Here is a 23,656-nt window from a genome sequence, read left to right as displayed (position 1 = left end):
AAATGCTTCAATAGACTTTGTACAATGGGTCGATCACGCAAAGCCAAAAAACCGCGCACTTCGGATTCTCCCATACCAACTGATTTTTCGTCGTCACCAACATCACCAACAACCACTCCTGTCAAAACAAACTGCTGTTCTGATATACTTTTCTCAATCAACGAGCGCTTATCTAACTTGGATTCTAGACTCTCACTAATCGAAGTACTTCACAAAGAATTCCAAAACCTTCGCCATAGCCTGGAATACAGTCAACAACAAGTCGATTCGCTCACAGAAGAAAACAAATCACTTAAAAGCTCCGTGGGCACACTCACCGCTGAACTTTCCACGCTCAACTCACCTCCGTCACCGCTGAGAACAAAGCTATACAAGAAACCATCCTGGATTTACAATCACGAAGTATGAGAGACAATTTAATTTTTTCCGGAATTGCCGAATCATCCACCGAAGACCCCAAAAAATCTGTTAAGGACTTCATGGTTAACAAGCTCAAACTTACACCAGAGACTGTGGAGCGCATCACCTTCCATCGCGTACATCGTTTAGGACAGAAACTTCTCAACTCCACTCGACCCCGGCCCATCATCGTAAAATTTGAACATTTCAAACAAAAAGTACTGGTTCAGCGACAGGGCCAGCAGCTAAAAGGGACCCATTACGGACTCAACGACCAATTTCCACAAGAAATCATCCGCAGACGTAAGCTACTCTTCCCCATCCGCAAGACAATGATGAATCAAGGTAAAAAAGCAATCATTACAGTAGACAAATTATATATTGATGGACAATTGTTCAGAGACAAGGACACTACTCCCTGGCTTTACTAATTCTAGAAACTGTGAAATGATGTATAGACAAAAGACCCCTGCTCCTGTCTCGTTGTAACCCCCCCCATCAATATTCTTACATTAAACTACTTGCACCACTCACACACATTGTATACTAAATGCTCCAAATGAACCTTTATGCTCATTGCTTATATGTTTTGTTGTTAGTTATAGGTATTTATGTTTGTCCTGTTTTGTTTGTCTTTTGGTATCGTAGATTTACAAGTACACACTCACACACACACATTCATATGCAGACCTATGCTCACACAACATAATTATGAAATAAACACTATAGGTTCATGCAATTAAAATTCTTAACTTGGGATATTCATGGAGTTGCTTCTCAAACAAAAAAAACAAAGTCCTAAGTTACCTAAAAAATACGCAAGCTGATATATGTCTTCTACAGGATACACATTTCTCACAATCTACACAAAACAGTTTAAAAACTACACATTTTAACCACTGTTTTTCCTCCTACTTTAATTCAAAACAAAGAGGAGTGTGCATCTTAATAAACAAAAAAATACAATTTAACCACCATACAACCATTTCAGACCCCGAAGGCCGTTTTATCATTATTAACATTTCAATCAATAATAATCCAATCACAATTGGCAACATTTATGGACCAAACTCTGATGATCCCTCCTGCTTTTTAAATTTCTTTTCCTCTTTTTCAAACCTTTCCAGCGGTCCAATAATTATAGGGGGAGACTATAACACTGTAATCAATCCATCATTAGACAGGTCAAAACATACAGGGAAATCCTGGCAGTCCTCCAAAACAATAAAACAGTTCATGAGTGATTTTGATCTTGGTGATGGATGGAGGCTACAACACCCACTCGCCAGAGAATACACTTTTTATTCTAATGTCCACGAAACCTACTCCCACATTGATTTCTTTCTAACCAGTAATTCAATCATACCAAATATCATAGAAACCAAAATTCATCCCATCATTATTAGTGATCATTCTCCGGTAACTCTCACATGGAACCCACCTGCAATACAGAGGCACCCCACCAGATGGCGTTTTAATACATCTCTCTTGAAAGATCTAGAATTTGACAGCTACTTCAGGAGAGAGTGGACATCCTTCCTTGAAATAAATGACTCTCCAAAGTCACCAGCATCACTGCTCTGGGAAACATGGAAAGTAGTATTATGGGGAAAAATTATATCATATTCAGTCCATAAAAAAAGAAGGACAAAGAAAAAGAAGTCCAACTGGAAGAAAAAATAAAAAATTTAGAAATTTTACATGCAAATAACCAATCAAAAACCATCTATAAAGAACTAAGAAAAAATAAATTTTTGCTTAATGAAATAATAAACAAAAGAAACCAGTTTCTGATTCACAGACTTCGTCAAGAATCTTTCCACCATAGCAATAAATCCAGAAAATATCTAGCCAGTCAAATTAAAAGAAATAAAGAAAAAACAGCTATAACCTCCATTAGAAACTCAGCAGGGAAGCTAACTAATTCACCAATTGAGATAAACAAAATATTTAAAGAATACTATACAAAATTATATTCATCTGATCTGGACCCAAACCAAGAAGACATAACCCAATTCCTCGATAACACCACTCTACCAAAACTTAATCTGGAACAAATGAACTCTCTTGAATTACCAATCACTGAAAAAGAACTTCACTCTGCGCTAAAACACATGCAAAATAATAAAGCACCAGGACCGGATGGCTTCCCTGCTGAGTTCTACGAACATTTTTGGTCAATTTTATACCCACTATTTAGTAGAACAATAACGGAAATAAAACATAATGCAGAATTCCCATTCCACATGAATACAGCGCTCATATCACTCATTCCTAAACCTAACAAAGACCACACCCTTACATCTAACTACCGTCCTATTTCACTTATAAATGTCGACATAAAAATTATTAGCAAAGCATTATCCCATAGAATTGAAAAAATTATACCTTATATCATCCACCCTGATCAGACCGGCTTTATAAAAGACAGACACGCATCCAACAATACCCGCAGGTTATTCAATTTAATGCATTACTCATCAGTACAACAGAAAGATACTCTCATTGCCACATTAGACGCTGAAAAAGCTTTTGATAGGGTCAACTGGACATTTTTATTCACCACATTACAAAAATTTGGCTTTGGAGAGTCATTTATTAACTGGATCAAGATTTTATACACATCACCATCTGCCACAGTCACAACCAATGGACTAACCTCACAAAGCTTCACACTGTACAGGGGGACGAGGCAGGGATGTCCACTCTCTCCATCCCTATTCACTATTTTTATTGAACCCTTAGCAGCAGCTATCCGCCAAAACCCAGCAATCAAAGGTATTGAAACACTACAACAAACACATAAAATTTCACTTCATGCAGATGATATTCTACTATTTATACAAGAACCTCTAGCATCTACTCAAGAAATAATTAAAACAATCCAGTCCTTTTCAAAAATATCAGATTAAGCAATAAACTGGAATAAATATTCCGTCCTCCCTTTACATAAAACCAAATGGGATGTGGCACCCCACCAATCACCTATACCTATATGTCATGATTACATCACTTACTTAGGCATTAAGATTTCCTCCAGACTGTCAGAGTTGGTAACACTCAACTTCACACCACTGCTAAAAAAAATAGAAGACGATTTGCTTCGATGGCCCAACCTTCCAATCTCCATAATTGGCAGGCTAGCAGTAATAAAAATGACGACTTTACCAAAAATTAATTATCTATTTTCAATGATTCCAACCCACCCCACACTCACCTGGTTTAAATCACTAGACTCTATTATCACTCACTTCTACTGGAAAAATAAAACACCAAGGATAAAACTCACTACACTACAAAAAAAACAAGGTTCAAGGAGGACTAGAAGCACCACATTTTTATTATTACTCAATGGCTAACCAACTGCAATACATATACAAATGGATCCACCCCACCCAATCCGATACTATATGGCTAGATATAGAACAATCACTATGCAAAGAATTAAATATAGCTGACATACCATTCCTCACCAAATCAATCAAACAACACACATGTTTTAATGCAGTAACTATAGCTGCCACTCTGACAGCCTGGTGGAAATTTCACCAAATCACAAATTCTATACTAGCTCCATCTAACCTCACCCCACTGTGGAATAACCGTGACTTCATAAGCAATAAGAAAACACTGAATTTTGGCACATGGGCTGAAAGGGGTATCACCCACATTAACCATATTTTCAAAACTAACACATTAACAACATTTCCGCAATTGGCCCAGGAGTTTGGTATCGGGAGCAAAGAATTTTTAAAATACTTACAACTCAAATCTTCTGTTCTGGCAAAAATAAACATCAGTGCCACAAATATATAACTTCCACCGGCAATATCAGACTTGGTTAACATTTCCTCTCCGAAGAAAAATGATTTCAAATCAACTTCAGACCATAGACTTACCAACAATAAAATGGGAAAACGATCTTTCAATAGCTCCTGATACCAACTTCTGGACCCAGATCTGTAAAAACATCTTTCTCATGTCCAAAAATGCAAATCTTCAATTAATACAATACAAAACACTTCATAGAACACATTACACGGGCAATAGATTAGCCAAAATGGGTTTCACATCAGAAGTTTGCACACATTGCAATCACAATTCTATAGATACATACATCCATGCAACCTGGCACTGCACTCCAATCAAGCACTTTTGGGAAGAGGTCACACAGTCACTATCCACTATGGTCGGCTACCACATCCCACTATCGCCCTCTCTTTGCTTGTTGGGGGACCTCACAATAATCACTGATAAAACTATAAACTCTAAAATGCTCCTCATAGCTCTAACCATTGCAGAGAAAACTATCCTCATGAACTGGAAAACTCGTAACAAAATACACATTAACCATTGGAAAAATCTTATTACAGACTTCATTACAATGGAATACACATCTCCCCTTATAATTACGCATCTGAAACCGACCTCTGCCATCCAACACTTTCTGATCTCTTACAACTATGAATCCTCTCTCTCCTTTCAACTTTGACTCCTCCCACCTTTTTAATCAACCCACGGATATTACTATATTTTTGTTATTTTTGTCATCATTGCCATTATTATCATTATTGTTACTGTTATGATTACTATATATATATATAATTTTTCTTTTTTTTTTTTAATTGCTGTTGTTATTGTTGTTGCTCTCATCATTGCTATCACCACTGCCATCATTGTCATCAGTATCATTATTGTTATTATTAATACTATTATTATTATTACCATTGTTAGTACTGTTTTGGAATTACAAACCTGGTGTTTTCACTACTGCTGTAGTTAAATCAATTGATTGTTTCCAAAATTCCCCCCTAATCTTTTCATGTGTTTTTAATGCATCACAACGTAGAATAGAGAGGAAAAGAGAAAAAGGGAAAGGGGGAAAGGGGAAAAAAGGAAAAAAAAGAAAGGAAAAAGGAGAAAAAAATAAAAAATAAAATAAAATGTAGGCCTATGTGTATATATACACTGAAAAACCTCAAACACTTAGGCAGGCAAGACAAGAGAGAAGTGGTTTCCATGGGACAGCATCTCTGTCCCAAGTTGAGACACTCTCACACTGTACCCCTTGTTTTAATGCACATTAAACACTACACATAACATACAAAAAAAAATAAATTAAAAAAAAAAAATAAATAACTTTTAGGAGAAAATAGGGATTGAAGCGATGTGGGGGGAGGGTTATCTTATATTATCTTATTAAAGTATCTTTTATTTTTGAAGAGTGCTGACAATGGTAATTGTTACATAGGAGGAAAGATGGAAATAAGAATAGAAATAAAAATTGACTGATACAATGTTGGCAGCATGTTGGTAGTGAGGAGTGGTGGTGGTGATGGTAATGATGATGGTAATAAATAATAAATGGTTATTTTGCTTATGCACACACACACACACACACACACACTGTTATTTTCACCTCTGGAATTATGGAATTACTATATTGTTCGTTAATGCACTATTTTGGTTTGTATGTCTGTCTGTTAATAAAATAAAAAAAATAAATAATAATAAAAAAAAAAAAGAACAAGGTAATTCTTCATTTTTCACTTCTATATAATTTCTGAGATTGTTTAGTCTATCCCTACCTGGAGTACGCACTCCACAGCAGGAAACCGATGGAGTGCGTACTTCAGGTAGGGAATGAGGTTTTGCCCCAAGTGAAGGAGTTCAAGTACCTCGGGGTCTTGTTCATGAGTGAGGGGACAATGGAGCGGGAGGTTGGCCGGAGAATCGGGGCAGCGGGGGCGGTATTGCACTCACTCTATCCCACCGCTGTCACGAAAAGAGAGCTGAGCCGAAAGGCAAAGCTCTCGATCTACCGGTCAATTTTTGTTCCTACCCTCACCTATGGTCATGAAGGTTGGGTCATGACCGAAAGAACTAGGTCGCGAGTACAAGCGGCTGAAATGGGCTTCCTCAGAAGGGTGGCGGGCTTCTCCCTTAGAGATAGGGTGAGGAGCTCAGTCATCCGTGAGGAGCTCGGAGTAGAGCCGCTGCTCCTTTGCGTCGAAAGGAGCCAGTTGAGGTGGTTTGGGCATCTGGTAAAGATGCCCCCTGGGCAACTCCCTAGGGAGGTGTTTCAGGCACGTCCAGCTGGGAGGAGGCCTCAGGGAAGATCCAGGATTAGGTGGAGAGATTACATCTCCACACTGGCCTGGGAACGCCTCGGGGTCCCCCAGTCAGAGCTGGTTAATGTGGCTCGGGATAGGGAAGTTTGGGGCTCCCTGCTGGAGCAGCTGCCCCCGCGACCCGACTTCGGATAAGCGGTTGAAGATGGATGGATGGATGGATGGCTGTTTAGTCTATTAAATGTAATGTATTGTGTCTGTAAGTAAACTCATTTTGTCTCCTGCAGGTCTCTGCAAAAAAGGATTTGAGAATAAAGACTGAAAATGGTAAGACATGCCGACACAAGTTTTATTTCTAGATTTGAAATGTTGTCTCACAAATTTTTCCTTGCTGAACAATTGTATATTATTACAAACAAAAATGTTATTATTATTAATAGTAGTTTTCAAATGATGTTCATAATTGTTACATTGTATTTGCTTGAAACAGTCTGACAACTTGTTGATTAACCCCTTGATGAACTCAAATAGGGGTGACATTTATATATCTAACATTTGTAGATATCACCGATTATTACGATCCGTCTAAGCTAAATCGTAACAAAAAAAAACATGACTCCACGCCCAGTCGTCAGACCAAAAGAAAAACCAATGAGCCCAAAATTCAGGAAAAAACAATAAACATTTTTATTAAGATAAAGAAAATAAACAGATGTAAAATGTAAGTATTTCAAGAGTAACATGAACCAGTGGGTGTATAATCTTCAGGAAGACCCAAGGCCCAAAATAACAAACAAAACAGATCATAAACAATGTCAAACTAACTTCCCTCAAAGTATCCAAATCAAAATCCAGAAAATTACCCTAAGTACACTAACAAAACAGAACGAACGTGATGTCAAAGAAAAGGGCAGGTCAGCCCTACAAGACACCATCACTGAGAAATAAAAAAAACATAACAATCTAAATCAGATACAAATAATGATCTGACGGCTGGAGAGGAGACAGGAGAAGTGCGACCGGACCGGAATCGCAACAGCTCGACTTCAAAGGGCGGAAGCTGGAGTTTTAAACCCACGCCAATTAAAGGGGTGGAGCCATCCCACAGCTGATCCTGCTTAGAGCAAACAGAAATAACAGACAACAAGAAACACACAGAAATAACAAGGAATACATCATTCTGTAACACCGTTGTGAAAGTCAAAACTATTGGCAGCACCTGTCTTTATCTGTAAGGTGTGGAACTTATCTTTTGCCTCATCACTGATATGCATCTCTTGCAGAATCAATCATTTAAACCATTAAAGCATAATCTCATTAACTGTAGCTTCCCAGAACATTTCCACTGACATACTCTGTTGGAAAAGGGAATTTAGATAAAGTGAAGGGATAGGGATCTAAAATCCACTCTGCATTATTCCACCTACCTCACTTCTTAACTCTATTGTGTACAATCTGAAGGAAAGTTGGATGACTTATTTTGTTCAACAATGTGCTCTGTGTCTGTTGTTTTGTCTCTGTAGGCGGTAGTTGCTGGTTTTGGTCCACTGGTATCTTATATTGGTGCTGAAGAGGGTGTTGCTCTACAGGCTGACAATGGCCAGTTCCTCAGCTGTATTGATCGCTCAAATATTTATAACATAGAAGCTGCCAAGAGCACCAAAGACCCTTGGTGCAAATTCATAGTGGAGAAAGTCAATGATTCGAAAGTCCGGCTCAAAGACCAGAGGGGTGTTTACCTCAGTCGAATTGACAGGTCTGGTGTCAACCATATCGAGGCAGCCAAAGCTAAGCCTGATGTATACTGTGAGTTCAGTGTCTTCACCAGGAATGGGAAAGTCATATTTAGAGCCGACAATGGCCTGTTCTTAAGTCGATTTGATCGGGGTAATCAGAACATCGAAGCTGTTAAAGAAGGTGTTGATGAATGTTGTGAATTTACACTGAGTATCGGGGATATCATTAGCCCCATGTTTGAAATTGTCAATATAGATTTTGGAAAAATCCCAGACCTGAGCGACAAGCCATCTGTGGTGAAAACCGACTACTACATCAATGAAAGCAGTGTGAATCAATCCCACACCTTCAAACTAAACTGGACGGACACAGTCACAGAGACCACGACTTGGACCCACACATGGGGGCTGTCCAGTACTGTGTCTTCTGATTTTAAATTATTAAGTGTCGAAGTCACCATCTCATACTCAGGACAGTATGGCACCAGCTCCTCAAAAGAGAAATCCATCTCCATGTCAGAGGAAACTACCATCACAATTCCTCCCAGAACCAAGATCACAGTGAAACTGATGGTCAACAAGGATGATGATGCTGAGATTCCCTTCACAGCTACAATCAAGAAGACCAAGGCCAATGGAGAGGTTCAGATGTTCACTGAGAACGGCACCTGGAGGGGTGTGGCTTATGAAAATGTAAGGCTTAAAATCGAAGAAGCAAAAGTGTAAGAACAGATATAGAAGTTCAAAGCAAAACGAATTAACAAATCAAGCTTTCAAATATAATCATATAAAATCCATATTTTATCAAGGGGATTCAAATATATTGTGTTGTTAATAATGTAATCAATCTGAGGAAGGTTACATACTTTTAATTTAAAGTTTGTTTAAATTTCATATCTATATATTGCGATTAATTGAAAGAAAAAATATTTTATTTCTGCTAACATAAACTCAAACTGTATCATTGTCTCTTCATCTGTGTGGGTGTTTATTTGAATTATTCTTACCAATAAAGATATTTTTGGTATCATACCTTGTTGTTTGTCCTCATTCTTAAAGGTCTATAATGGTATACCTAGACAAAATGCATATGTATTGAGGTGTTTATATGATTCATAATTGGGTCACTGGACAGACTTTCTGAACATTGTCAAGTCACTTATGCAGAGTAATTGTTGTGACCCCCAGATGGGCATTATCAGTGATTGCACCCCACTCACACAACCAACCACCACATTCATTTATATTATTTACAAGTAGCATAATAACCCAGATATGAGATTTATGCACATTAATATTCAACTTAAACATTAAGTTACAGATTGGTTTTAGCTTCAGATTTTGATATTCGATTATTCAGTTACAAATATTGGTTATGCACATTAAAACTACATTAATATGAATTTAATAATTTACACCTTATTTTCTCCAATAAATCATTATATATATTGAGTGCTGAACCTGAACCTTGGTTAGATGAATATTGTTGCATTTTAATGAAAAACTTATAATGAGTGTTTTTTCATTTTTGTCACAGCTGTGGTGAAACAACTAAACTACACTAATTCAAATGCACATTTATATGCTAGATACCCACAGAATGACAGAACATTTGCTTTACTAATTTCTTCAAGTAATTTATGTAGACAACAGGAAAATGGTGCTGTGTTTCCACATGTATAATGTAGACTATGTCATAAAGACACAATCATAAATGGTTTGGAAACACTTCACAATGTTTTAATTGTTTTTAGATTGAATTGTATTTATATTCGATCTATTTAATGTATTTGTTCCAGAGATTACATTGTTCAAGCAAGTATTTTTTTTTTGTTTTTTTTTTGTTGTACCTCAAAATGGGAAAGACACTTAAACTTAGAATTTATCTAAGACTGTCCTGCAATATCGACTCATCGCCAGCAAATATTAGGCCAATATAGCCTCCCCTAATCTAGCCACCCCCCTTTCTTGTATCAATTAGTGAATTCATGAATTATTTAAATAATGTGATAAGTAATGGTCTGGTCTGTAATATTTATTATAATAAATACCATAATAATAATAATAATAATAATAATAATAATAATAATAATTTTTTATTTCCTAGCTGACGCCCTTGTCCATGACAAATTAAAAAATGTAAGAGCAATACTAAGTGCAACACACACACACACACACAATCAATAATTAAAACCTTATTAACTTAAAAAAATCACTTCCTGCCAGCACTCGACGCATCACGTAGCTGTTGTGTGACTTAAGCGCAATGGCATGTTCAACTCGCCTCCATTACAACAGAAGGACGAACATCACGCAAGATCTCTGCTATTTCAAACTGCATCAGAGCACTGGCTGGAAGCACGGATTTAAACTTTGTAAATATCGTAACATTTTTTACACAAACCTATCGATTTGCTTAAGAAGACAATAAATTATCTACTGGAGTCACATTGATTACTTTTATGCTGCTTTTATCTGCTTGCATTATAAGGACCTGACAGAGCTCTAACTACTAAAACATTTCATTTCTGATCATTTCATGTTCTGCTGAAGAAAGACAGTCATACACTTCTGGGATGACATCAGGGTAAGTGAATAATGAGATAATTGTTATTTTTGGCTGAACAATTCCTTTAACCACTTCTGAACAACCATCTTTATCGAGCGATACTGTAATTTGTCAACTAAAAAGTCATTTGGCTCCTACACAGTCTCTAGTGTCAGTGTGTCTCTTCTGTCAGGACTTCTGACAGATGGATGGAATAATGGCGCCAGGTTGTTTACAGGCTTGCAGTCATGGTCATCTTGACATATCCTTCTGATCTGTTTTAATTCTAGTTTCTATCTTTTATTGGCTTTATTTCTCACATGATTTGCTCTGTTCTGGTCTATAATCGTTTGGGTCTTTTTTTTACAACGGAGGTAACTGACTGTTTGATATGCGATCCCAGTGTCAGCTGGCGTCTCCCTTCCCACGCTGTACCAAACACGCTGACGCGAGTCTGCCACCTGACTGGGTATTTGTGCTTGCAGAGATAATGCCAAAGGAAGAGTCGAAAGCGGGCTTGATGCTTTGTGAGGTCAAAGAAGTCTTGGAGGATTACTTCCTCCTGCTCTGTGGCCTCAGTGCTGGATGGTGTTGAAGTGCTGCCGACTTTGATGTGTTCGTACCTGGTGCCTGTATTTCAGTTTTCATCTGAATCAGGGTGCCGGCCATCGCAGACCGTGATTTCAAGGTGGCGGTGTGAAGACCATGTTACTAACTAAAAAACTACTTTCCCTGGGTAGTGCTAAGTCGAGAAATAGATATGGTACTTCTCAACTTTCATCTGACTGACTGTATCTCAGTGACAATGGCTTTGATCAATAAAAGATCTCTCTCTAAAAATCCTTTATTCTGATCTTTTTCTCTCTCATGAATTGGATTTTCTATATGTTACAGAGACTTGTCTCAGCAATGGTGACATGGCTCCTCTTACAAAACTTTCACCTCCCGACTGTAGATACTTTAGCCCCCCTAGTGCAGTCAATAGGGGTGGGGGCCTTTTAAAACAATTTTAATTTTAAATGCAGGCTTTTGTCTACTGAGGCGTTTTGTACATTTGAAGCTCAGCTGATTTTGCTGAACTCATTTAAATCTGTGTTATGTAACTCCCAAGGGGAAGACACTGAGGAAACCACACCACACCCGGTGGAAATTAAGTGGAAATGTCTTGCCGAGTCTAGCCGGAAGTATGTCATGTGGAGATGTCCCATGTTAGGTCCTGGTCAACTTGGGGGAGGAGGTTCTACGAGTATGGAGACTGGCCTCTGCCCAAGGAAGATCCGTTTGCAAACAGGGTACATATTTCAGCAGAAAATACATCACAAGGGGTTGCCTATGTGGAACCAATGAATGCAGAATACCTATCCCAGTTCGGGGCTTAGATAGCACAATTACTGTGCTGGCAGTGAGTTTCTCCACAAATTCATCTGCTGCAGGGTTGGGAGGAAATCAACCAGGGAACAGATTTGTGAACACTGCTGGGAATTAACCACTCAGATCTTCAGCTCAAAGGATCTTCAGCTCATAGGCGCAAGTGATATACCTGACCGGTTGACCCGGACTTACCTGTACGTTCCTGCTAAGACAAAGTATGAGACCAAGAGATTGTAGAATCTTGCAAAGGTGTTGGGTTTAGCCAAGCCCGCTGCTCTGCAATGTCAACTAGAGAGGTGCCACTGGTCAGAGCCCAGGAAACTGGCACACTCCTGGTGGAATGGGCCTGTAGGCCTGCAGGGGGCGGCACATGCTGAGACTGGTAGGCGACAACTATGGCGTCGATGATCCAGTGGCCGATCCTCTGTTTGGAGACAGTGCTTAATTTCCGCTGTCCGCCAAAGCAGACAAAGAGCTGCTCAGAAAACCTAAAGCTCTGCATGCGATCCAAATAGATGCGTAAAGCGCGCACTGGACAAAGCAACACTAAGGCTGGGTCTTCCTCCTCCTGGGGCAGCGCTTGCAGGTTCACCACTTGATCCCTGAGCAGGGTCATGTGAATCTTGGGCACATAGCCAGTCGAGGTCTCAGGATCAAGTGAGGGTAGCCTGGACCGAACTCCAGGGACGTTTCACTGACAGAGGAGGCTTGCAGGTCCCCTACCCTCTTGATGGAGTAGAGCACCATCAGGGGGGCAGTCTTCAGAGAGTGCCTTAAGCTCCGCTGACTCTAGGGGCCCAAAGGGAGCCCCTCGTAGGCCTTGCAGGACTACAGAGAGGTCCCAAAATGGAAGGAGGTGCAGTCTGGAGGGATTCAACTGCATGCGCCTCTCAGGAAACTGAAGATTGGTCCACTGTGTCATGGTGTGCTGGTCTAGCGGCTAAGTACACCTTTAAAGTGGAGGGGGACAGCCAGCCCTCCAACCTCTCCTGCAGGAAAGAAAGCACAGAGCCAGTTGCACACCTCTGGGGGTCTTCGCATTTCGAGAAGAACACCACTTTGTGAACAGATGCCACTTCAAAGTATACTGGTGCCTCGCATTAGAGGGGGCCCTCACCTGAGTGACCATGTCTACTACGGTGGGTGGTAGGAAACTGATGTCTTCTATGTCCCATCCAGGGGCCAGACATGGGGGTTCCAGAGGTCTGGTCGCGGGTGCCAGATGGTGCATCGTCCTTGAGAAAGAAGGTGCTTCCTCGGGAATTTGCCAGGGAGGGGTTGACACAAAGAGCGTGAGGTCCGAGAACCAAATCTGGGTATTTGTGTGAGTGGGCAAAGGGAGGATTCTGGGGAGGCGAACAGGTCTACCTGTAAACCTACGTTTAGCATTAGCCAGCACTTGTAAATTTGATTTGATGTCAGATGCTTTGGCCCCCGAAATGCAATTAACAATAGTGGCTGGAGTGTCTATTTCCACTGTCCATACAATAGAATCGCCGATAACAAGGGCTCTTTCAACATGTTTCTCAGTGGGTGCATCACTGAGTGGGGAGAGTCGATTGGAAACCCTAACAGGAATGGGAGAGTGGTGTCTCTTTGCTGAGCGAGTATGCCGCCGAGATGTCACCCAAATGCCCTGCTGCAGGGGCTCTATAGCCGGAACCAAAGTGTATGTTGCTCTCTGTACTGCCCGCATCAAAAACAGTATCTACCGGCTTCTCTTTCTCACTGACCTCCACTAGCGTTCGGATGCGAGTCTCTAACTCATTAACCTTCTCCGTCAGCCTGACTAATTCCTTACATTTATCCCAAGTGAAACCCTCACTGCTGACGGAGGAGGCTGTTGTAAACATGTGACATGCAATGCAGGAACAAATAACATGAGTGGATGCCATGACTTACTGCAAATTGTTTGTTGTTGGATGTTCCGGAGTGGTGAGGGTTTGAGATTGATGTGAGTCCCTCAAGCAATTATTTGTTGTTGTTGGTTGTTCTTGATCTATGCAATCTGTGTACCGCAGAGGAGAAAAAAAATGGGTGTGCCCTGAAAAAATGCAAACAGTTTAATCGCGATAAAAATAGAACACGGAAGCAGGTGGAATATGCAAGCAGTTGAATCGCGATAAGAGAATAATATGAGGGAAAACCCGATGCGCGCTTAAAAATGGCAGATATTTAAGGATTAAAGGCTGAAAACAGATACATTAGCAATGCTAAAAAACTAGCAGGCTACAAACACAGACTCTAGCTACGTGCCAGCAGCAACAGGTAAAATACATGCAGATGAAAGAGGAGAAAAGCGTAAAAACCTGAAACGAGGTAAAATGACAAAGGATATAACTATGAACGATGACTATAATGATGAACATTTGAGAATAAGAATAAGCAATGCTAAGCAGGCCACAAACAAACTCTCGTGCTGCGTGCATGCATGCTGTGCCGTCAGCAACAGGAAGTCTTTCAACAAGAAAGACAGTGATCGTAGCCATCTGAAGGTGAGAGATATCGACCGCCATTCCCTTTCCAGGAATAACACACAGATGGAAAGGCATCTTTAAAAAGACGTTCCATTGTGAGCCACTCTTTTAGAATATACTCTTTTAGAATATACTCTTTTAGGAATTATACTCTTTCAGAATATACTCTAAGGATCTGCTGAAGTGCCCAGGGGCAATCTCTGCAGTGCACCTTTGCAGAGAGTTGAGGGAGGGTAATCGCTTGCTCAGCTGAACCATCGACCATTCAGCTCCAAAGAGAAAATCTAATGAGCGGTATGCAGTTTCCCCTTAATTATAGAATTCCAATTAGCCTTTTATCAAAGATCAGAGGCGTCTTGGGCTCTCAAGAGTGACCCCTATGAATGCCGACATCATACTTTTCCATTTAACTCAAGCGCATAAACTCTATGTTGATACATCTAATGTCACGAAAAACTGGTTTGGAAACACTTTTTGTCGATAAAATTGCCATTAATGCAAAAATATAGTGTCACATGACAGACATTTATTGAAAGCCGATTTATTGCACGTGATTATGGATCCGATCTGCAAACATGATACTTCCAGGAGTGACAAATAACCCTAACATAACCCAAAAATAACCCAAACATAACCCTAAAATAACCTTATAACTCTATAACCGAAACGTGACACTTCCAAGAGTGCAACACAAATACGAACACATAAATGGCCACTATTTGGGATTAATTTAATCGCAGTTTCCATCCGTTTATTTATTAAATTTACTTTTCCACATCATTTATAAATAATAAACGGCAGTCACTGAATTAGCCCACAATACAAAAAACATAATTTCTGTGCATAAATAAGTTTTAAATGAAAAATTAATACACAATACTGGAGAAAAGCTTCAGTGTGATTTCTGTTATTTTTTATTAGCCTATTTTTATTTAATTTTTTTGAACACTTACAGCCCAATTCTATTAAACTATTGTTTAATTTGAAATTAATTTCCAAACAAAAAAGCATTAAATTAAAAAATATATATATTAACAAACGAAATATATATTATATTAAACATGTCTAAAAAAAAAAAAAAAGAATATATATATTTTTAGACATGTATAATTGCATCTTCTTTACACAAACCTAAATTATCTTTATCCTGTTTTGTAGATGAATAAAGTCGTCTGAATGACATTCTCAGAATGTTCTAGACTTTTCTCAAGACTATAAACTATCTGAACTATTTCTCCAATGCCGAGTTCACTTTCAGCTCGCGACGGCCAGGCGTATCAGTACGAAGTCCTCCCCTTCGGCATGTCTCCGTCCCCTCGTGTTTCCTTATGCGCTCACACAGACCAAGTGCTCAGGCACCTCAGCCGTTTGGGGCTTCAGGTCAACTGGGAAAAGAGCAAGCTCGCCCCGGTTCAGAGCATCTCTTTTCTCGGCGTGGAGTTAGTCTCAATGTCAGCCCACCTTGACAACGAGCGTGCACAGTCGGTGCTGAAATGCCTCGCCACCTTCAGGCCGGGTACGGCGGCCCCTTTAAAACCTTTCCAAGCTCCTGGGGCATATGACATCCTCCATGGCGGTCGCACTGCTGGGGTTGATGCATATGAGACCGCTTCAGCACTGGCCCCAGACTTGAGTCACGAGACAAGCATGGCGCCGCGGCATGCACCGTGTGATCATCACCCCCGCCTGCCACCAAACTTCAAAACCCTGGACAGACCTCTGCTATCTGCGAACAGGAGTACCCTATCAGCAGGTGTCCCGACATGTCCTGGTCACAACCGACGCCTACAGACTAGGTTGGGGCGCCGTGTGCAACGGGCACGCAGCTGCGTGCCATTGGAGAGGGGACCCACTGTGTTGGCATATCAATTGCCTAGAGTTTCTGACTGTTTTCTTTGCCCTGCGGAAGTTCCTCCCGTTAGTTCAGGACAAACATGCCCTAGTCAGGTCAGACAGCACCACTGTGGTAGCGTACATAAATCGCCAAGGCGGCGTACGCTCCCGCCACATGTCGCGACTTGCCCGTCGTCTCCTCCTTTGGAGCCAGCAGCGACTCAGGTGCCACTCACATCCCCGGCAAACTCAATGTGATAGCGGACACGTTGTCACGACAACGCTTGCCCAGCGGAGAGTGGAGGCTTCACCCCCAGTCGGTCCAGCTGATTTGGGAACGATTCGGCAAGGCCCAGGTAGATCTGTTTGCCTCCCGAGAGACCTCCCACTGCGCGCTCTAGAGGCTCCCCTTGGGGCAGACGCACTGGCACACAGCTGGCCCGCGGGGCTGCACAAGTACGCATTTCCCCCAGTGAGCCTTCTTGCACAGGTGCTGTGCAAGGTCAGCGAGGACAAGGAACAAGTCACACTAGTGGCTCCCTATTGGCCCACCCGGGTCTGGTTCTCGGACCTCGTACTCCTTGCAACAGCCCCTCCCTGGCAAATTCCCCTGAGGAAGGACCTTCTTTCTCAGTGGCAGGGCACACTCTGGCATCCGTACCCAGACCTTTTGGAACCTCCACGTCTGGCCCCTGGACGGGATGCGGATGATCTACCTGGCCTACCACCTACAGTCGTAGACACGATCAACCAAGCCAGAGCCCCTTCTACCAGGCATCTCTACGCCCTAAAGTGGCGCTTGTTCACAAATTGGTGTTCTTCCCGGGCAGACCCGCAGAGGTGCGCAGTTAGGTCAGTGCTCTTATTCCTGCAAGAGAGGCTGGAGGGGAGGCTGTCCCCTTCCACCCTAAAGGTGTATGTCGCTGCTATCACTGCCCACCCCGAAGCAGTAGATGGAAAGTCCTTGGGTAAGCACGACTTAATCATCAGGTTCCTAAGAGGCACCCGGAGGTTAAACCGTCCCGGCCAAGCCTGTTCCCCTCCTAGGACCTCTCGGTAGTCCTCGCGGGCCTCCAGAGACCTCCCTTCGAGCCGCTAGAATCAGTTTGATCAGGGCCTCTCTCTTAAGACTGCCCTGCTGATCGCGCTCGCCTCCGTCAAGAAGGTCGGGGACCTGCAAGCATTCTCTGTCAGCGACACTTGCCTGGAGTCCGGTCCGGCAGACACATATGTGATCCTAAGACCGAGACCGGGCTACATGCACAAGGTTCCTTTAGATGTTCTGAGCAGCTCTTTGTCTGCTTTGGGGGACCCGGAAACAGAACGCTGTCTCCAAACAAAGGCTTTCCCACTGGGTAGTGGACGCAATTTCATTGGCCTATCACACCCAGGCTGTGCCCCCCCCCCCTTGCGGGTCCGAGCTCACTCAACAAGGAGTGTTGTGTCCTCGTGGGCACTGGCCAGGGGGACCTCTCTGGCAGACATATGTAGAGCAGCGGGTTGGGCAATACCCAATACCTTTGCGAGATTTTACAGTCTCAGGGTTGAGTCAGTATATCCCGTGTTTGCCCTCCGGTCGCCATGTTGTAGCAACTCCCCCCTCCTTGAGGCTGGATCTACAACCAAGGCAATTTCCACATGTCGCCTAAAAACCTATGTGACATATTCACCACTCTTACCTCACCTTCCGGGCAGGTGTGGTCTCCGCAGGGTCTTTTACCCCTGTAGGAATAGGAGACTGGGTAAGACCCCCTTCCCTTGATGCATGTAAGGGCCCCGGCCATTTATTGCTCTATGCGAGAAACATAGAGAGAAAAGAGGCCCAGCCAGGCTCGGCCCGTTCCCAGGTTGGCAAGCGTTGCCTTGTTCCCGTCTAGGGTAACCAGAAGGATTCCAACAACTATTTTGGGGCATTGGGGAAGGGTACGTGCAGTCTGACACAGCTGGTCGCCTGTGCACGTAAAATACCTGCCCGCTCCTGTGTCAGCAGAACACGTACACGGCTCAGTGTATGGCGTGATTTAAATTGGACCCCTAGTGTCGCTTCTCCGACACAACGTCGAGAGAGCGAAAGACGGGGAACGTCTAGGTTACGGATGTAACCTCTGTTCCCTGATGGAGGGAACGAGACGTTGTGTCCTCCCGGCCACGTCGCTGAGCCGAGCCACTGTAGTGCCACTTTTTTCATATATCAGAGGCATATTCGGCGCTCAAGAGAGACCCCTAGTGTCGCTTCTCCGACACAAGTCTCGTTCCCTCCATCAGGGAATGGAGGTTACATCCGTAACCTAGACGTTTACATATGTGTACTGCACACACACAGAGAGAGATAGGGGCAATAGTTATAGTACAAACTTTTCCTACAAAATGCTTTGAGTAGCAAATTAACATTGCAAAAAAGTTGCACCATTTTCTGTTCATTTCAATCATTTGGCATTTCATAACATCCCAAGTATTCTATAAACAATTTTATTTCTATTGTAATTGGATCAGTCAATGTGAGCCCACTTTCTGTATTGTTAGATTATTTCTCCTATAATCTGTGTAGTTCGCAGTTTTAACCCCAGCACTCTCCGTTGTCCTCTCGCTCATATGCTTGCAAGGGAAGAGACTCTGACACAAAATTTATATCAAAGAATCTTCAAAGGTTTATTGACAATCAAACATATTTATACCAGTGCATCAAGGATAACAGACATCTCTATCTGTGTGCCAGTCTAAACAGCACTCATACCAGTTTATACCAGTGCTATCAGAATACCAGTGCTATCAGAATACCAGTTTGTACTATAGGATGAGCTTAAGAAATCCTTGAGCTTCAGATAAAGAGTGCAGATGGAACAGGAAAACAAGTGCTACGTGTCAGTAAAGACTAGGGACAAGTCAAAACAGATCTAACAGTGAATACTATGGGACAAGTCAAAACAGATCTAACAGTGAATACTATGGGACAAGTCAAAACAGATCTAACAGTGAATACTATTGGACAAGTCAACACAAAAATTGCGCACACACACAAACACACGTTAAAGAGACAGCACCTGATCTAGCAATGAATACCACTCTAAAGACGTTAAAAACAATGAAATAAACACACTTACATACAAATGCAGACTCCTGTAATTTTTATATTTGTTGTCCTTGTTTTTTATACCATTAAACCAGTTTTTATTTAATGATTTGAACTTTGCAAATCTGTTGTGAAAAGTTTTAATAAATGTTTCATATAACATCATTTTACATGATTTCTTTATTATGAGAAAGAATACAGTTTGTAGGGTTGTTGTTGTTTTTAGCAGGAATGCTAACCTGTTCTATTCATGCAGTAAATGTTCTATTCATGGGAGGAAGACTGGACATTTTAACGTTTTAGTAACATTTTTAAACAGCGTTTGTTACCAAGTTTATCTGGGTAACTCTTTGTGTTTAAGACAATGAGTTTATGGTAATGTATTTTGGTATGTTATTTTTTTGTTGCTTTAAATCAGTTTTTATCTATTTTTTTATGCACATTTTTTGTTTCTCACAGAGAGAGAGTGATGTAAGTGCTGCAGAGGCGCTCAAAGATTGTTCATGTGTTTGAACATGCATTAAAAAAGAAGACAAAGACAAATATTTCTGAGGAGGAGCTTGTCCCCAGACCTCCATACTCAGCGAGTATATAAGGTTGAGCTCATCCTTCATTGCTTCATTGTGTCTGCTGAGGTTGCAGTAAATCTTACTTTTATTGATAATTCCTGTATTGTAACAACATATTATTTGCAACTGATAAGACTTTAATATTTACTGGGGACACGAATAAGTGTGAGAAGATTTTATCCATCAGATATAACGTTTTGATCAAGGTAAAACTTCATTTTTCACCTCCATATAATTTCTGAGATTGTTTAGTCTATTAAATGTAATGTGTTGTTTGTGTAAGTAAACACATTTTGTCTCCTGCAGGTTTCAGCAAAAAGGGATTTGAGAATAAAGACTGAAAATGGTAAGACATGCCGAGATTTGAGAATATGTCTCAAAAATATACATTTCCTTGCTGAACAATTTTATATTATTACAAACAAAAACATTATTATTATTAGATTTGAAATGATGTTCATAATTGTTACGTTGTATTTGCTTGAAACAGTCTGACAACTTGTTGATTAACCCCTTGCTGAACTCAGATAGGGGTGACATTTATATATCTAACATTTGTAGATATCACCGATGTGAAAGTCAAAACTATTGGCAGCACCTGTCTTTATCTGTAAGGTGTGGAACTTATCTTTTGCCTCATCACTGATATGCATCTCTTGCAGAATCAATCATTTAAACCATTAAAGCATAATCTCATTAACTGTAGCTTCCCAGAACATTTCCACTGACATACTCTGTTGGAAAAGGGAATTTAGATAAAGTGAAGGGATAGGGATCTAAAATCCACTCTGCATTATTCCACCTACCTCACTTCTTAACTCTATTGTGTACAATCTGAAGGAAAGTTGGATGACTTATTTTTGTTCAACAATGTGCTCTGTGTCTGTTGTTTTGTCTCTGTAGGCGGTAGTTGCTGGTTTTGGTCCACTGGTATCTTATATTGGTGCTGAAGAGGGTGTTGCTCTACAGGCTGACAATGGCCAGTTCCTCAGCTGTATTGATCGCTCAAATATTTATAACATAGAAGCTGCCAAGAGCACCAAAGACCCTTGGTGCAAATTCATAGTGGAGAAAGTCAATGATTCGAAAGTCCGGCTCAAAGACCAGAGGGGTGTTTACCTCAGTCGAATTCACAGGTCTGGTGTCGACCATATCGAGGCAGCCAAAGCTAAGCCTGATGTATACTGTGAGTTCAGTGTCTTCACCAGGAATGGGAAAGTCATATTTAGAGCCGACAATGGCCTGTTCTTAAGTCGATGTTTTCGGGTTAATCAGAACATCGAAGCTGTTAAAGAAGGTGTTGATGAATATTGTGAATTTGCACTGAGTATCGGGGATATCGTTAGCCCCATATTTGAAATTGTCAATATAGATTTTGGAAAAATCCCAGACCTGAGCGACAAGCCATCTGTGGTGAAAACCGACTACTACATCAATGAAAGCAGCGTGAATCAATCCCACACCTTCAAACTAAACTGGACGGACACAGTCACAGAGACCACGACTTGGACCCACACATGGGGGGTGTCCTCTACTGTGTCTTCTGATTTTAAATTATTAAGTGTCCAAGTCAACATCTCATACTCAGGACAGTATGGCACCAGCTCCTCAAAACAGAAAACCATCTCCATGTCAGAGGAAACTACCATCACAATTCCTCCCAAAACCAAGATCACAGTGAAACTGATGGTCAACAAGGATGATGATGCTGAGATTCCCTTCACAGCTACAATCAAGAAGACCAAGGCCAATGGAGAGGTTAAGATGTTCACTGAGAACGGCACCTGGAAGGGTGTGGCTTATGAAAATGTAAGGCTTAAAATCGAAGAAGCCAAAGTGTAAGAACAGATATAGAAGTTCAAAGCAAAACAAACCGTGTGTATGGAGTGAATTAACAAATCAAGCTTTTAAATATAATCATATAAAATCCATATTTTATCAAGGGGATTCAAATATATTGTGCTGTTAATAATGTAATCAATCTGAGGAAGCTAATATATATATATATATATATATATATATATAGGTATTTTGGGATACTTTAAACTTTGTTTAAATTTCATATCTATATATTGCGATTAATGGAAATCTTTTATTTCTGCTAACATAAACTCAAACTGTATCATTGTCTCTTCATCTGTGTGGGTGTTTATTTGAATTATTCTTACAAATAAAGATATTTTTGGTATCATACCTTGTTGTTTGTCCTCATTCTTAAAGGTCTATAATGGTATACCTAGACAAAATGCATATGTATTGAGGTGTTTATATGATTCATAATTGGGTCACTGGACAGACTTTCTGAACATTGTCAAGTCACTTATGCAGAGTAATTGTTGTGACCCCCAGATGGGCATTATCAGTGATTGCACCCCACTCACACAACCAACCACCACATTCATTTATATTATTTACAAGTAGCATAATAACCCAGATATGAGATTTATGCACATTAATATTCAACTTAAACATTAAGTTACAGATTGGTTTTAGCTTCAGATTTTGATATTTGATTACTTAAGAACACAAATATTGGTTATGCACATTAAAACGACATTAATATGAATTTAATTATTTACACATTATTTTCTCCAATAAATCATTATATATATTGAGTGCTGAACCTGAACATTGGTTAGATGAATATTGTTGCATTTTAATGAAAAACTTATAATGAGTGTTTTTTCATTTTTGTCACAGCTGTGGTGAAACAACTAAACTACACTAATTCAAATGCACATTTATATGCTAGATACCCACAGAATGACAGAACATTTGCTTTACTAATTTCTTCAAGTAATTTATGTAGACAACAGGAAAATGGTGCTGTGTTTCCACATGTATAATTATACTGTCCTTGCAATGAGTTGCTTCTTCAAAGCTCGACAGTTAGCTAACAGTGTAAAGTTCTCCAAAAAAGACACAAGGCATAACTTTTCTTGGGTTCCACGAAGAAACTTTACTTTTCTTATTATACTGTAAAACTGTAACAAAGAGCAAACCAATACAGATATCTAAAGTACACAATTTATAGCAACATAAATGCTAAGTCATAACTAATAGCCATGCTAGCTATCAATTTAGTCATTTGACATGAGAAAACTCCAATAAACAAAAGATATGCCAAGTACAATTACTTTTAACATTTTTTAGTAATATGTACAGTACTTACGGACAAATAGTATCCAAGGCAACAATGTAAAAAGAAAAAGTGCAGCAGGAGAAAACAGTACTGGCACTCTGCTCTGCAGTACACTCAACTAACCTTTGATGGAAATTTACCTCAGAAACTTAAACTAAAGCTACTGCTGCTGGTTAGCCAAAAGGGGGCACTGTTGCACACACAATTATGTAAAAAAAACCTCTTAATTTACTTCAGAGAGGTCAGAACACTCCCCACCTGGCACAATAAGGTTGTGTCACAAAAACATTAAACAAGATTTAACACAAAAGCGATACAAAGAACATCTTTTTACTGTCCCTCAGATAAAAGAACAACCATGTCAGAGATTGGTCTCAGAAACACTTTCACAGTTCCTTCTTTTACTGTTTTTACTTCTGCCTTTCAAACCTTGTTGTCAC

At 40.5% G+C, this 23,656-nt stretch overlaps 1 protein-coding gene across 9 annotated transcripts in view; it reads left to right on the top strand.

The window, feature by feature from the left end:
* Positions 1–23,656, top strand: part of LOC127622768 (uncharacterized) — a 116,735-nt gene that overhangs the window by 24,924 nt on the left and 68,155 nt on the right. For 3 of the 9 annotated variants that reach the window (XM_052096853.1, XM_052096852.1, XM_052096851.1), the window contains exons 1-3: positions 20,120–20,280; positions 20,381–20,420; positions 20,978–21,832. In XM_052096853.1, the coding sequence (XP_051952813.1) occupies positions 20,418–20,420; positions 20,978–21,832 (858 nt within the window). In that variant the 5' untranslated portion in view covers positions 20,120–20,280; positions 20,381–20,417. Of the gene's footprint in view, positions 1–6,771; positions 6,798–7,993; positions 8,388–20,119; positions 20,281–20,380; positions 20,421–20,977; positions 22,245–23,656 lie in introns of those variants that run through there. The other 6 variants (XM_052096854.1, XM_052096857.1, XM_052096855.1 and 3 more) reach the window with 6 other exon arrangements.

The sequence above is a fragment of the Xyrauchen texanus genome, chromosome 29 (assembly GCF_025860055.1).
Source record: "Xyrauchen texanus isolate HMW12.3.18 chromosome 29, RBS_HiC_50CHRs, whole genome shotgun sequence".
Classification (NCBI taxonomy): domain Eukaryota; kingdom Metazoa; phylum Chordata; class Actinopteri; order Cypriniformes; family Catostomidae; genus Xyrauchen; species Xyrauchen texanus.
This window is presented reverse-complemented; position numbering and strand designations above follow the sequence as displayed.